General features: G+C 44.4%; 3 protein-coding genes across 4 annotated transcripts; 2 read left to right on the top strand and 1 right to left on the bottom strand.

Moving 5' to 3' along the window:
- The first annotated feature begins 330 nt into the window (after positions 1–330).
- LOC113578027 (claudin-34-like) lies at positions 331–1,113 on the top strand. The gene has a single exon (XM_027011001.2). The coding sequence runs from the start codon at positions 331–333 to the stop codon at positions 1,111–1,113; it is 783 nt and encodes a 260-aa protein (XP_026866802.2).
- A 3,505-nt stretch (positions 1,114–4,618) lies between these two features.
- On the bottom strand, positions 4,619–6,222 carry LOC113578632 (putative claudin-24). The gene has a single exon (XM_027012013.2). It carries the CDS (start codon positions 5,984–5,986, stop codon positions 5,318–5,320), a length of 669 nt encoding a protein of 222 aa, XP_026867814.2. The 5' UTR covers positions 5,987–6,222; the 3' UTR covers positions 4,619–5,317.
- A 1,300-nt stretch (positions 6,223–7,522) lies between these two features.
- Positions 7,523–14,546, top strand: clcn4 (chloride channel, voltage-sensitive 4). Of its 2 annotated transcripts, XM_027011810.2 has the most exons (12): positions 7,523–7,845; positions 8,575–8,729; positions 9,103–9,202; positions 9,356–9,543; positions 9,722–9,844; positions 10,064–10,270; positions 10,411–10,491; positions 10,598–11,143; positions 11,373–11,559; positions 11,681–12,076; positions 12,347–12,563; positions 13,340–14,546. In XM_027011810.2, exons 1-12 carry the CDS (start codon positions 7,830–7,832, stop codon positions 13,428–13,430), a joined length of 2,307 nt encoding a protein of 768 aa, XP_026867611.2. In that variant the 5' UTR covers positions 7,523–7,829; the 3' UTR covers positions 13,431–14,546. The 2 variants fall into 2 exon arrangements, with proteins under 2 accessions (XP_026867611.2, XP_026867618.2); XM_027011817.2 differs by lacking the exon at positions 7,523–7,845 and having other exon boundaries at positions 8,639–8,729; positions 9,100–9,202.
- Positions 14,547–14,772: the final 226 nt, after the last annotated feature.

Genomic DNA, 14,772 nt, shown 5'->3' with positions numbered 1-14,772 from the left:
TTGTTGATCTATTGTTTTCCTCTGTGTTTGCTTTCCTTACCACTATCAGTCTATTTGACTAATTGAGTCTACACTGCTTTCCTCCATGTCTCTCTCTAAGGGACCCTGGCGGTTTGTTTGCTGGGTTTCTTAGAGACGGGGCGGGACCAGCGAAAGTCACGATTCGCGAGGTGAGATAAGCCCTCGAGCGGCAAGAGTCAGAACCGGCCGGTGGGTTCAAAACCTCTGCTTCAGGTGTGTACGCAGTTAGCACAAGTGGAAGGTATGTGAGCGTGTGTTCAGAAAGCCAGATGGCCCACGGCAGAGAGTGAAAGCTGGAAGTGGTGTATCATGCCATACCTGGTCCACACTGCCCATGCCCAGTTTGTGGCATTTTGGGTGGGTGTAGTTGGCTGGATCCTCACCATAGTAGCCGTCGGACTGGTGGAGTGGAGGGTATGGGAGGTGTCGGACCTGTCCGTCATCACCTCTGGCTTGGCCTTTGTGGGCATTTGGAGGGCGTGCTTCTTCACCCATGTGCTGCCGATGTCTGAGAACCAGGTGATGTACTGCCAGCGGATGCACCCGTCGGACACTTTCACGCCGAGCGAGATAGTGGCCGCACAGCCGCTCATGCTGCTAGCGTTCCTCCTGGGGCTTTTCGCAAATTCCAGCATCATATACGGCCTCAGGAATGTCTACTTTGGGCTGGATAAGCGTAGACCCATCACACTGGCTTTCTCCTTTGGCGGGGGACTTCTAATACTCACCGGGGTGATCTCCTTCATACCGCTCTTCTGGAATTTAAACTCTGTGCTGACCAACCAAACCATAGACTTCCCGCCCAACTTCTATATGCCCCCTGCTCCTGTCCAGCAGTCCGTCGGGCCAGGTATTGCTGTTGGCATTTTTGCGTCCATTCTGGAGGTGGTGAGTGGAGTTGTGTTCGTAGCCTATAGGTTTCCAGAAGGCCTAAGCCCAAGGGTCACGCCCTGCAGGTCAAAGGCAGGCTGCCCTGGGCTGAGGGAGCTAAGGAGAGCACCCTCTCTGAGACCTACACCCACAGGTGGTCAAGGCCAAGCCAGCTTCCACGGCATTGATAATTTGGCCTTCCAGTCACAGGAGAATGGCTGACAATTTTTTTTTTATTCATGGCGTTCAATTCCCTGTGTATAAACTTATATCACATGTTTATAAGCAGGCGTTGATCCAGACTGTTTACAAGATGGTTAGGTGGTTAGTGCAAGTATGTTCAGCGTCATTCTCATGGGTAGGACCGTAATTGGGAAGCAGCTAGTACACAGCTGAGTCTCTAGTGGTTTGACTTTGACCTTACATTTGTCATTGCTGTGCTACCAACCCAAGGGTCCCTACACACTTAGATAACTGGCTTTAGTATGAACTCAGTGGCACCTGATGCAAGCTGAACACTACAGGGTCTTTCAATAAGATTTATACAGTCATGTCCTTTTTGAGCTATTCTCTTGAATTTGTGTATTTGCGACTTTACATTTTTACATTTGTTTGGTATTTAATTTTTGGTTTATATATATATGCATGTTGTTATTTTATAGCTTATTCACAAAAACAATGTTTTATTACTGTCACAATATTTAAAGGTAAAATATAATAAGCAGGTAAAATGCAAAAAAGCTTCTGAATGAAATGGGTAATATTGGACATTAATTTTGCTATTATAGGACTTTTCAACTGTATTGTCTATGTACATTTGGCAATTATTTTACTATTAATAAGCCATTTTAACTAATTGTACTGAGAGAAAACTCATAAAACAGAACAACAGTGTAATTTCTGAGTCATTGTTACAAACATAAGGGGCGATTGTAATGGTTAGTTTTATTAATTATTTTTAATGAGACGGTAGTTCAAGTGTGCTTACCTATGAAAAATGTTGACAGGGGCCGAGTAAATGCTAGTGCACTGGACTTTTATAAGATATTATGCAAGCCTTATGTTCTTGATACTGAAGGAGTCTGCAAGCTGGTTAGTTTCTTTATCTTTTATTTAGGTAGACATTCTATAAACTGTAAAAATGTCTACTTGTGAAAAATTGTGGTTTAATGAGTTTGAGGGACACAAATAAAGTTTCAGAGGGTCCCTATGTTCCTAAACAGTAGATATGGATTATGATCACCTTCAAACTTTCCAGAATAAAATATTTGTGACAGATGTAACTAATACCACTGTGTTTCATAGAGGTGAACTCCTGGTTCATGTAATTTTGGTCCTTGCGCTGCAGGGGTCCAGATTTCATGTGCGTATGCTGCTGGTCAGCGCACTGTAACTGCGTCCTCCCGGGCCATGACCTCTCTGTGACCCTTGCTCATGTGAGCCAGGGCGGAGGCCGGGAGCGAAAGGGGCACATGAGCACGGGCCTGGCCTTCTCTCTGCGGCGCTGCTCGCTCAGCTGGAGGTGAGACGAGCCGAGCTGGCTCTGAGTGGGCTCAGCGTTGTGAACGGGCTGGTGCTCACAGAACAAGGGGCCTTGCAGCAGAAGCTGTGCTTTCTTCACAGCGCACGGCAATTCCATGATACTGGTGATAGGAGTAATCACAGCTCGTTCATGTCTTCGGATTATACGCTATAAAACCTTCTGACCTGACTTCATGACACAGGTGCTACCGTTCAGTAAATGTCACGTTCATGATTATGGAATTGCTTCTGAAGTGTTGTTGTTTTGTCTTAACTGAAATGATATGTTATGATACTATCAGTATTGACCACGACCGCAAAGTAAATAATGTTTTTGTTCGGAACAGAATTCTTATATTGTATCTCATTAAACAAGAAACGATACAAAACTCATAGCGAATCGTTTTTTATTCTTAATATTGTGTACATATCAGTCTAACCCTCCAAACTACAGAGCTTTAAATGACTTGCCAGCCTTGAGCACAAATCGTTTTATGCCTTTATTGCTTAAGTACTGCAAAAGTTAATGTAGGAAAATATGGTAAATGCTTTGTCATTCTTTCATCATCATTTCCAAGCAGAAAATAAAACTCAACAATGTTCTGACTTGATAAGAAAAACAGATTGCAATGGCAATCTAATTTTTTTTATCATGTTTTCAAGATAGGACATTATTGTAAATATTTATTATTTAATGTTTATTTTATGACGATGGCTCTATATCAGCCAGTGATGTTGAGATGTCTGCCTGAAACGGACTGTGTTTTCTCCCTTTTGTAACCCAAAGGTAGAACATGTTAAAACTGCACAAAGTGCCCCATCCATATGGCTCATTAGCACAACGGAAGTGGGCAGGAAACAGCCAGTCAGCGAGCCCGCCATGTTGTGCCTCTCCGATGGTGAAGAAACCATTGTATGCAAAAAGATGGTGAGATTAGCATACAAAGATAAAGGTCCCTATTGTGGCAGCCGACAAAGGCTGTTTTCTTCCACCAGCGTGGGCATGCTGTGGAAGTCTCTGTGGAAGTTAAGCACTTCAAAGGCCTGGACACAACATGGGGTGACAAGTACCCCCCCTCCATAAGGATTTTTCCAAATGAACATTCGGATGATTTCCAAAATACACAACCCAGCTTGGGTAAGCAGGTAAAAAAAAATAGACGCTGGTTGGCTTTTTGAACATTCTTCAATTAGCAGCATCATTAGGGTGGCCATTAAATGTATCTTAACTCGGTAATTTGACTGCATGGATCAGGACAGATTACACATAGTTGCTGCTCCTCAAAGACCTGCTTTGCATAGTCCAGATTAAAGTAACAAGGCTTTTGTTCATAGCACAGTGAGTGATGGAGGGGGATTGCATGATTAACTAAAGGCACATCAAAATTCAGATGCAAAGGTGTCAGTAAAATAGATTAGTTTTCCTTCTTTGCAGGTCTTTGTTCTATATTTTTAATGTATAATATATATAGTGTTTACAACAGACACCACAATATCTGAATCAGTTGTTGCCACTGATTATTTGCAGAAAATACTTTGCATATTTGCATCTTTTAATCTGGAAGCAGTTCTGTTGTTTTTTCCTTACTAGACAAAATAACACAGAAAAGAAGTCATAACATAAACACACATAACATAAACCTATAGTCCAGCAATATTTGAAAACAAGTAATATGTTTGGCTGTTAACACATAAATAGCTGAATATCAGTCTCTACATGCATTGTTTTTATCTCACTGAAGCATTACACAATTAATTAATCATTTACTTTTCAGTAAATGATTTATTATAAAATCCATACTTGTCATGCTACATTATAATTTAAAAAACCATTTTAGTAAATTTCCTTTTGTTCTTTTATACCATACATTTCATTGTCAGGTATTTCAGGTCTTTGAAAATTAAATAGAATATGTTTTGTTTTATAATCCAAAATTATAGAAGAAAACACATGCAAAGTCTAAAATATCACTACATCTGAAAATCTGAAAACACACACACACACCCACACCCACGCATGCATATAGTATATTGTTTTGTTTATATACAATACAATATTATAACTATATATATATATATATATATATATATATATATATATATATATGTGTATATATATATATATATATATATATATATATATATATATATATATATAGTCTTTTTGTTTTTATTTTTTGATCTCTCTCTCTCTCTCTCTCTCTCTCTCTATATATATATATATATATATAAATATATATATATAATTGTCTTTTTGTTTTTATTTCTCACTACTCTCAGTACTACTGGACAAAAAACCTTTCCATTTTTAATAATGATCTGTAATTCAGACTGAATTACCCACATTCCAAAATAAACTGATGACAGCTTATTTGCAGACATGGGTAGAATCACTTCTGCCTTTCTACTAGCGCCCTGTTTCCAAAACCATAATAACAAACAAAAGAGATGGTTTCTGTGGCAGCACAAATAACATCACTAACAGTCACGTTGTCTTACTGTTTTAAGTTATGCTCCATTTCCCAACGTTTAGATGAATGACTGGATTATTAAATATGAAATAATTCTGATGACATTCATATTCACTTTCGCCCAGATGATCTGGGTACAAATCAGTCTTATTTCCTCACAGCTGATTTATAAATGTATGCTGTGTGCATTTTGGAATTTTTGGAATCTTTGACATGTAAGTTTTATTACCTCTTCGATTGAAAAGTGTGTAGTGAAGGAGCAGCATGATATGCTTTTATTTTGGATCTTATCCATTTATGCTATCATGTTCAAAATATTACAGTTCAGTAAGTTCGTCTAACCAAAGTACTGTCCATGCAGCACAATGCAGTATGAGAAGTGGAAGCAGAATACTCGTAGGTAAATCTCTGCTTTTCAAGAAAATGATGTGCTCTCACACATATTCCGTCCTCCGTGTTGGAGAGAGTGCAGGGCTGCTCTGTCCTCCCTGCAGTGGTATGGCCACTGGCATTGGAAAGGGATCCACCTGAAAACAGAAGCAGGAGGAAACCAGCAGGATCCCAGCGACAAGGTGCATGAAAGCTGCCGTCCAGCCCCAAAAAAGGGCATCTCCAAACTCCCAACGGGGAACCACGTAAGGGACGGTCTTGTCGAAGAACCTCTGGACAGTGAGGTGGGCGATATGGGACACAGGCATGAGGCCCAGGATGCCTGCTACGAAGCAGAGCGTTCCCCCGAGCATCTTCAGGTTCCTCTTGCTTTTGAGGGTGTCTATGCTTCTGCAGCTCTTGACCACATAGATCCCAGGGATGGTGAACATCACGGCCATCAAGCCAGTCCCCAGCGCCACGCACATCAGGATCCTGGCCAGGCGGATGTCGGCGGGGAGGCCGAGGAGGCTGTCGTATGACTTGCACTCCAGTACACCCAGCTCCTGCACCACGCACGTGCCCCACAGGCCCAGCTCGTAGCTCTCGGCGGGCAGGAGGTCCGTAGACAGCGTCAACCACTGGGACATCAGGGTGGTGGCCAGCGAGAAGAGCCAGGCGCTCAGCGAGAGGAACACGCCAAGAAGCTCTAGTGCACACAGGGCTGAGTCCATGCTGCCGCTTCTAGTGCTCTGCTCTTCTCCCTCTCCCCCTCTGTCCCTGGCACGCTTCTCCTCCTAAGGAGCTCCAACTCCCAGATAAGTGTTTACAACACAGTAGCTTGTGAGGCAGACCACGACCTTTTTAGTTAAGCCTTAACTAGGGACCTCCTTCTGCAAGACTCCTCAGACGGAGCCCACTCAGTAGGCACAACAAGGAGGCTTGTAGCTTCCTGACATGTTGCCCTCCCTTCTCAGCCTCTGTCGGGACTGAGCTACACTGGTCAGCTAAAACCAAGGATTGGGAGTGGGGTGGGAGGCGGGACTACTGGGCACGCTGACAGGCAGACACACAGATGCAGCAAACAACACCATCATTCACATATGCAGATTGTCGCAAACATGGAGTTCCTTTCAGAAAGGATGCAGACAGGACGGCTAGAGAATGCAGACACCGTCACTGGCTCGGGGTGAGGGGGCATGCACGTCACAAAGGTGTAAATCTGTGTTGCCTCCTGTGTTTCATGTCTTTGTGCTAGAAAAGTCACACCATGAGCAGTGTCGCCAATTTGCAGTTAAAATCTGTTCACTACAGAGGAGCAGCAAGTGCCTGTGACAGCTGGCAAACAATTTACTGTCATGGGAGAAAAACAAAAAGCCTTTCTGTTCTCAGTCTGAGGAGATCACGACAGAAGTGACAGAACAGCACGCTTCGCTATCAGCATCAAGGTTACTTCGTGAACTCTCTTGAACCCAGCATGCATTTCACCACTGGGCACAGGGACCTCATGTAAAAAGTTATCATATTTTTTGTAGAAAATGTGAAGTTTAACACATTTGCAGTAAATTTATGCGCACCATTATATACAAAGTTTGAAATGTGTTTCCACGCTCACCACAATCTTATTAAAATAAATAAATAATCGAACAACCAGATCCCCGAGAGCAGTCTTGTCTTGTCTTTTATTGTCTGGAATTCTGTAGCCTACTACACACAGACTGGTGTGTGCTGGTAGGAGTCTGAACATGGCAGGCATCCTGCAATAAAAATTAAACTGATAAAGAACATATAGAAATCTCCTTTAATTGGTCGCTCTCTGTGTGTGTCTCCTCAGTGTCTTACCACCTACGCTTTCACAGATGGTGAAATAATACACAATGGGGGTTTATATTTGTTTACATTCAGAGGTTTATTTACAAAATAACTGACTATAACCCAATGATAAGAGCCCGAGTCTGATGACGATGAGGGTGTGGACTATAATAACCATAATAAGAAAAAGGCTAATACCTTCTCTGGCAATAACAGCTATCAACGTTCATAGGCTAAGGTCTTGTTACCGAGGGTTACCTAAAATGGAATATCTAAATTATGAAATATCTTCCTCAGTCAAAGTCCAAAAATCTTAGAACCCCCCCTCAAAAAAATAAGACATCTTCTGTGCATATTATTAGCCACATAAGACTATTTCATAGACTGCAGTTTCGGTTAAAGACCTGTATTCAGCCCTGTGTTCGGGTATGCAATTTATTGCGGCACCTTTTCTTATATCTATTTTCTAATATGGCAATATTTTTGCGGAATAAACAGTTGATAGTCTGTCTCCTAGTTTGGAAACCTCGTTTCGCCTGCGCTCTTTATGCGCATCTCGGCTTTCCATGCTGACGTTCAGAAACTCTCAACCCGAGCCAGTTCATTGCATACTGGGAAGGCAGACGTCTCGCTTTCTTTATTTACTACTAGCTAGCTAGGTGTATTATTATATGCCGGCCGTAAAGTAGGTACTAAACACTGTGGTTGGCAATAATGCTTACTTTTGCAACCACATAATAGGTATCGGGACACCTCTAAGAAGAAATGGCGGAGGCAGAAGGTAAGGTGCGACTGCGGCTGCAGTGACAGCTGCGAGCATGCAGCCAGCCGAGGCAGTTGGAAACCCGAGCGCCCCTGTGCCAGGTCAACGCCGAATCAAAGCTTTTCCATCTAGATCAGCAAATCTATACCTAATCTATAGCTAATCTATAGCTAATATATTTGCACGCTGTTGCGTTTTTTTTTCCATGCGCCGACACGCTTATTTTTTTTGCCCGCAGGTTTAGGGTGTCTCCTAAGGCCGTTGATATTTTCTGACGTTTCCACAGTTGTTGTTTTTATTTTTTTTGCTTTCATAAAATCATTTTGTTATTGAGTAGACTTGCTATGCTATTTTCTCCGTAAAACTATCAGTAAATATATCCCTATTTTAACCCACACGAGTCAATGCGGACTGGTAAATGTATCCGTCCGGCACAGCTGTACAACGGACATAATGAAAACTGTAACTAGGTAGCTAGAGGCTACCTTGATATTGAGATGCTCTTATTTTGTTTATGGGCTCTCACTGACACAACCCTCCTGAGAATTTCGAAACAATGTATTTAAAGGGTTAATTCTAGTGTAAATCAAGTATCAGTAACTAGCACAGTATCACTGCAAAATGTATCTGAAAAAAATAATAGTTTTAAAACCTGTTCGCACTTGATCTATGTGCATTGTTTTCAAGTAAAATAGGTGTTTAATTTCTTTGAGTTTAGCTGACGGTCTTTTTTTATTTTATTTTTAGCCATCAGCAATGCCACTCCCACTGAGGAGATGAACGGTTCAGGGAACTTAATGGACTTTCTCGATGAACCCATCCCTGATGTGGGGATGTACGAAGACTTCCACACCATTGACTGGCTCCGTGAGAAATCCAGAGACACTGATCGCCACAGGAAGGTACTGAAAAACTCAGCAGTGATACAATTTGCACTTTGTGTGTGTGTGTGTGTGTGTGTGTGTGCGTGTGCATGCATGCATGTGTTTGTGTTTGTGTTTGCACTTGTGAGCATGGACTGTCAAATGACATGGGTTAAGCATTATATGGTACAAGGTTGTCGCAATGGAGCTGCAATGACAGCCCTAATCATTATGCATCCATTTCCCCTTAAAGGAAAAAGTTCATTGAATTCTTGGCTTGTGTGTTTTTGAAACGTCTCTGTAGTAGGTTGTGTGTCATTATTTGAATCATTCATTTAGCTGTGTGCTGTCAAGGTATACTTTGTTCTTAACATGCTACAGTTTGACTGATGCCTGGCAATGCTGTCAGTAGATCACGAGCAGGAGTAAGGAGTCTATCTGGGAGTTTGTGAAGAGCCTGCTGGATGCCTGGTCCGGATGGGTGGTGATGCTTCTCATAGGACTCCTGTCAGGTACGGACTGGCCCGGAGGCCCTGCTGGTCTCCTCTGCTGGCTGTTTGTTTTGCGCATTGCCACGCCTGAGCGGCTGATCTGCCTTGCATGCTTGTCAGTGTTCAAGTTCCTTGTTGACAGTGTACTACCTCTCTCCTCCCCCTCTCAATCAGGGACTCTGGCGGGGGTGATAGACCTGGCCGTGGACTGGATGACAGACCTGAAAGAGGGCGTGTGTCTGTTTGCGTTCTGGTACAGCCACGAGCAGTGCTGCTGGACGTCCAACGAGACCACCTTCGCCGACAGGGACAAGTGCCCTCAGTGGCAAAAGTGGGCTGAGCTGATGACAGGACACACCGAGGTAGAGGAGGCCGGCAGCTGACAGCTGACCTTCCTCTTCAAACTAACAAACAGAAAAAAACTGCATGATGGACTTCAGCTGCAAACTTAGAAATAAATAATGAAGACATATCACCTAGCTTGAACTGATTTGATAGGAGTGAAGCTGAAAGGAATGGATCATTGTGTTTTCTGGTTAGAGTGCTGGGGCGTATGTGTTGAACTATTTCCTGTACGTGCTGTGGGCGCTGTTCTTCTCCTTTCTGGCCGTGTCTCTGGTGCGGGTGTTTGCTCCATATGCCTGTGGCTCAGGTATCCCAGAGGTAAGCGCACACCTTGGCAAGAAATGCAGACCCTCACTTGGAGGTCACCAAAATCACTAACTGGAAGGTTTGCCTCCGGGTTTTTCCATCTGACACAAAAAAAGTTGTACCATAAAATCTGTCAGATGTATGCAGTCTTTCTTTATGCAGTTACTTCGTAAAACACCAGGTAACCTGTTCTAAGGACTTATGCACTCTGCACTGGCTTTTTATTGACAGATTAAAACAATTCTAAGCGGGTTTATAATCCGCGGCTACCTGGGAAAGTGGACCCTGCTGGTCAAGACGGTCACTCTGGTTCTTGTGGTGTCGTCTGGGCTCAGTCTGGGGAAGGAGGGCCCTCTGGTGCATGTGGCCTGTTGCTGCGGAAACCTCTTCTGCAGCCTTTTCTCAAAGTACAGCAAGAATGAGGGCAAGCGCAGAGAGGTGAGCGGGTGTGTCAAGTTTAGGGTCCTTTAACACGGGGCCTTTCACATTGCCATTTTAGCCGTACGGCTCTCGCTGACGCTCAGCACAGTCATGGCCTGCAGTAGCACTTAACCGTGCTGTGTTTATATGATCCGTAGGTTTTATCAGCAGCGGCCGCAGCTGGGGTTTCCGTAGCGTTTGGGGCTCCAATCGGAGGAGTGCTTTTCAGCTTAGAGGAGGTACACGCATCACAGTAACCGTGATCAGAAGTGGTCGCCAGCTCATCTTAACCTTGCTTTTAGGCCAAAGCCTCATCTTAAGTTTGGTGTCTGGCACCCCCTCCAGGTGAGTTACTACTTCCCGCTGAAAACGCTGTGGCGCTCCTTCTTCGCGGCCCTGGTGGCCGCCTTCACGCTGCGCTCCATCAATCCGTTCGGCAACAACCGCCTGGTGCTTTTCTACGTGGAGTACCACACGCCGTGGTACATGGCCGAGCTGGTGCCCTTCATCCTGCTGGGCGTGTTCGGCGGCCTGTGGGGCACGCTCTTCATCCGCGGCAACATCGCGTGGTGCCGGCGGCGGAAGATGACGCGGCTGGGAAGGTACCCCGTGCTGGAGGTGATCGCCGTGACGGGGATCACGGCCATCCTGGCCTTCCCCAACCCCTACACGCGACGCAGCACCAGCCAGCTCATCTCCGAGCTGTTCAACGACTGCGGCGCGCTGGAGTCCTCGCAGCTGTGCGACTACATCAACAACCCCAACATGAGCCGGCCGGAGGACGACATTCCCGACCGGCCGGCCGGCCCGGGGGTTTACAGCGCCCTCTGGCAGCTGGCCCTGGCGTTGATTTTTAAGATGGTCATCACTATCTTCACCTTTGGCATGAAGGTGAGAATTGGCATGTGTGGCTATTTGAAACATTTCTCATTTAAAAGCAAAAAAACTATTTTATGTACAGCGATGTACATAATAGATGCTCAAATCAATTTTATATAAGAAACTTTTCATTTTAAAAATTCTTTCGCCACCTGTGCTCAGTTAGAACCATGACAGCTCAAATGATTTCAAATTATATAAATAATATTAATGAGCTTTTTATTGCTGCGGCTTTGGCCAGATCCCATCAGGGCTCTTCATCCCTAGTATGGCGGTGGGAGCAATAGCCGGTCGAATCATGGGCATCGCTGTGGAGCAGATGGCTTATCATCACCACGACTGGATTATCTTTAAGAACTGGTGCCGTCCTGGAGCCGACTGTGTCACGCCCGGCCTCTACGCCATGGTAGGAGCTGCAGCATGTCTCGGTGAGCATCCCGTGTCTCAGTGTTGCGCAGCTGCACCCACTCACTGTACAGCCTCTGAATATGGTGAATTGTGTCGTTTGTTTTTCCTCTCGCTTTCTCTTCCTCTCGTTCCTCACCTCAGGCGGCGTCACCCGGATGACGGTTTCTCTGGTAGTCATCATGTTCGAGCTGACGGGCGGCCTGGAGTACATCGTGCCGCTCATGGCCGCCGCCGTTACCAGCAAGTGGGTGGCGGACGCCTTTGGCAAGGAGAGCATCTACGAGGCGCACATCCGGCTGAACGGCTACCCCTACCTGGACCAGGACGAGTTCACGCACCGGACGCTCGCCACGGACGTGATGCGTCCGCGTCGCAACGAGCCGCCGCTGGCGGTCCTCACGCAGGACAGCACCACCGTGGAGGACGTGGAGACGCTCATCAAGGAGACGGACTACAACGGCTTCCCCGTGGTCGTCTCGCGCGAGTCCGAGAGGCTCATTGGCTTTGTCCAGCGCAGGGATCTGACCCTGGCCATCAGTAAGCGCGGCTGTGTGTCAAGACGGCTCACACACATACACACACACACACATTAATTTTATTAACATACACTAGCATACCTTCGCAGTCTAATGCAGTACCTGAATTGTTTTATACGTGTGTGTGCCCCTCGGCCACCTTTGCGCTCGGTCCAGATGTTCAGATGTCCAGATGTTCAATAGTGACCTCAACTTTTGCCATAGACTTCATTTCTCCTCTCTGCACTCTTTCCTGTCTCTCCTCTCCCGCTCCCCTCTGTGTGCGGCACAGGAAACGCCCGTCAGAAGCAGGACGGCGTGGTGAGCAGTTCGGTGGTCTACTTCACGGAGGAGCCTCCATGCCTGGCTGCCTCGCACCCACAGCCGCTGAAGCTGCGCCGCATCCTCAACCTCAGCCCCTTCACCGTCACCGACCACACGCCCATGGAGACAGTGGTGGACATCTTCCGCAAGCTGGGTCTGCGCCAGTGCCTCGTCACGCGCAGCGGGTAAGGGCTTCACGCCTCGGCCGACGAGAAACATCCATGGCTAAGAGTATAAATGTAAGCCTGGGCTTGGGAGCATGTATTTAAAAACAGCCTGGATTGGTAGTTGTTTGCATCAACTCGTTGATTTCATACATTTTGTTGAAATAGTTATCTTGGACAAGTCGCTTTGAACACAATAAAGATGATGTGAAAACACTTATAGCAAGAGCTTTGGAAAATAAAGGCTAAACAAAAAAGATCCTGCTATTACTGAATGTGGTGGCAGGAATTGTCCTCTGTAGCTGATTTGAGACCAGGGCCAATATTACTTGGAGATTGGAGATCGAGGCCTAAAGTTTACATCCGATACTGATCTGAGATCAAGATATATACCATAGCCAGATCTGAGATTAGGGCACACAGTTCTTTTAAACCATTGAGTTTCAGAGATTTTGAAGCATATAATAATTTTTAAACACTTCATGGAAACATTATAAAGTCAAAACAAAGTACAATCTTCAGAAACAGCATTGAATTACCAACTAAATTTACTGGTGCAGCGATTTCCAAATCTGTACATTTTTTGTGTTTGGAATGCACATTTTCAGGGTATTTAACTTATACTGACTGGAGATCAGACCCATGATGGAATACATTCTAGGAATACACCGTAGGTTTAGAGTAAATTGTTTGATCTGGGATCATTGCCACTGTCCATCTCAGAACATTAGGACACATCTCAGGACATGTAATCAAGTAAAATGTTGAAAGTCTGCGTTACTTTGTCGTCTTCGTAGGCGGCTGCTCGGGATCATCACTAAGAAGGACGTGCTACGACACATGGCTCAAATGACGAACCAGGACCCCGAGTCCATAATGTTCAACTAGAGCTCTCTCCATCTCTGAGCCTCCACCCCTACAGACCAGTAACCCTAAGGACTGCTCACGTAAATAGTGCAACACCACTGTATCTTGTGAAGTATTCATTCCTATAGAACTACAATGGCAACCTCCCCCCCCCCCCCATGTGTTTTCTGTCAAAACAAAATCTGAATCTCAACGGAATAACTTTGCACGATGAGACTGGCAACATTTTGAGGTAAACAGTTGGTTTTCCACACCAGGTATAATGTTTTTTTCTTTTGTGTGTGTGACTGTTTTGTAGCTTGCTTCTTATTACACATATGTCCTCCATCAGTGCATTCTTCAGCTACAGAAGACACTGGCTCTTCCAGAAAAGGTTAAAGGAGGCTGAAAGCTAGCGTAACAAAGATAAAAGGTCACATCAGAAGTTGAGTCTTTCCTGATCATATCTTAAAGATAAGCAGTGTGTTTCCTGTGCTAGGACCCTGAAGAGTCAGCATTGTTTTTGCATCTTATTGAAAGACTGTGGGCTGTATATCAGAGGTGTCATGCGCTTTTGTTAACAGCATGGCCTTTCTAATTTGCCAGTACATCGAGTACACAAAAGCCAAGTGTTCCTAGTCATGTTTGTTTTGAAAGTCTTGTAAGTTGATCTAACTGCTGTTGCAATATTTATTTTTAACTAATCATTTTGCAAAATTGCAGCTTTGCAATCATTTGAAATGTTATGAGGGACTTTGATGCTATTAAAATGAACAAGACTGCTGCAGCTCTTTAACGGGGAATTGAACACTTTAGGTTTACTTTGGTAGTGATGCAGCTGCTGTGTAGACTAGGAAACCACCACTTTGTTTTGAAGTGACTTAGATTTGATGTGTCAGCTTTACTGACAGAGTAAGGCATGCATGTAAAATAGAGATCACTTTAAATGATTAGTATCTCACTGTCTGCACTTCTGCACATTTGCACCATGGAAAAGCTAGAGAGGAAAGTTTTAACTTAAGAACAAAAACAGCATTACTTGCTGCTAATAGTGTTCATGTCTCTTGTGGATATAATGACACTGGATAAGGAATACGCTCACAGCTAACACTGCTAATTTAATGTCAATATTTATTTAGAACTGATACAAGAATTTCTTTGGCAGTTTGTTGTCTGTTTCAATTTTTTGTGAGATTTTTTTTGTTGTTGTTGCCCAAACTGATGTATATACAGAATATAACATGACTTTCTTTTTTTTAAATGTACATATTTGCTCAAACTACAAAAAGGTTGTATTAAGAGGGCAAGCATTTCATTGTTTTAACTGCTGGCTGTATGTTAACCTACCAACTCCCATGAAGTGGATTCAGGTAATCCTGCAGTG

This window comes from Electrophorus electricus, chromosome 1 (assembly GCF_013358815.1).
Source record: "Electrophorus electricus isolate fEleEle1 chromosome 1, fEleEle1.pri, whole genome shotgun sequence".
Taxonomy (NCBI): Eukaryota; Metazoa; Chordata; class Actinopteri; order Gymnotiformes; family Gymnotidae; genus Electrophorus; species Electrophorus electricus.
This window is presented reverse-complemented; position numbering and strand designations above follow the sequence as displayed.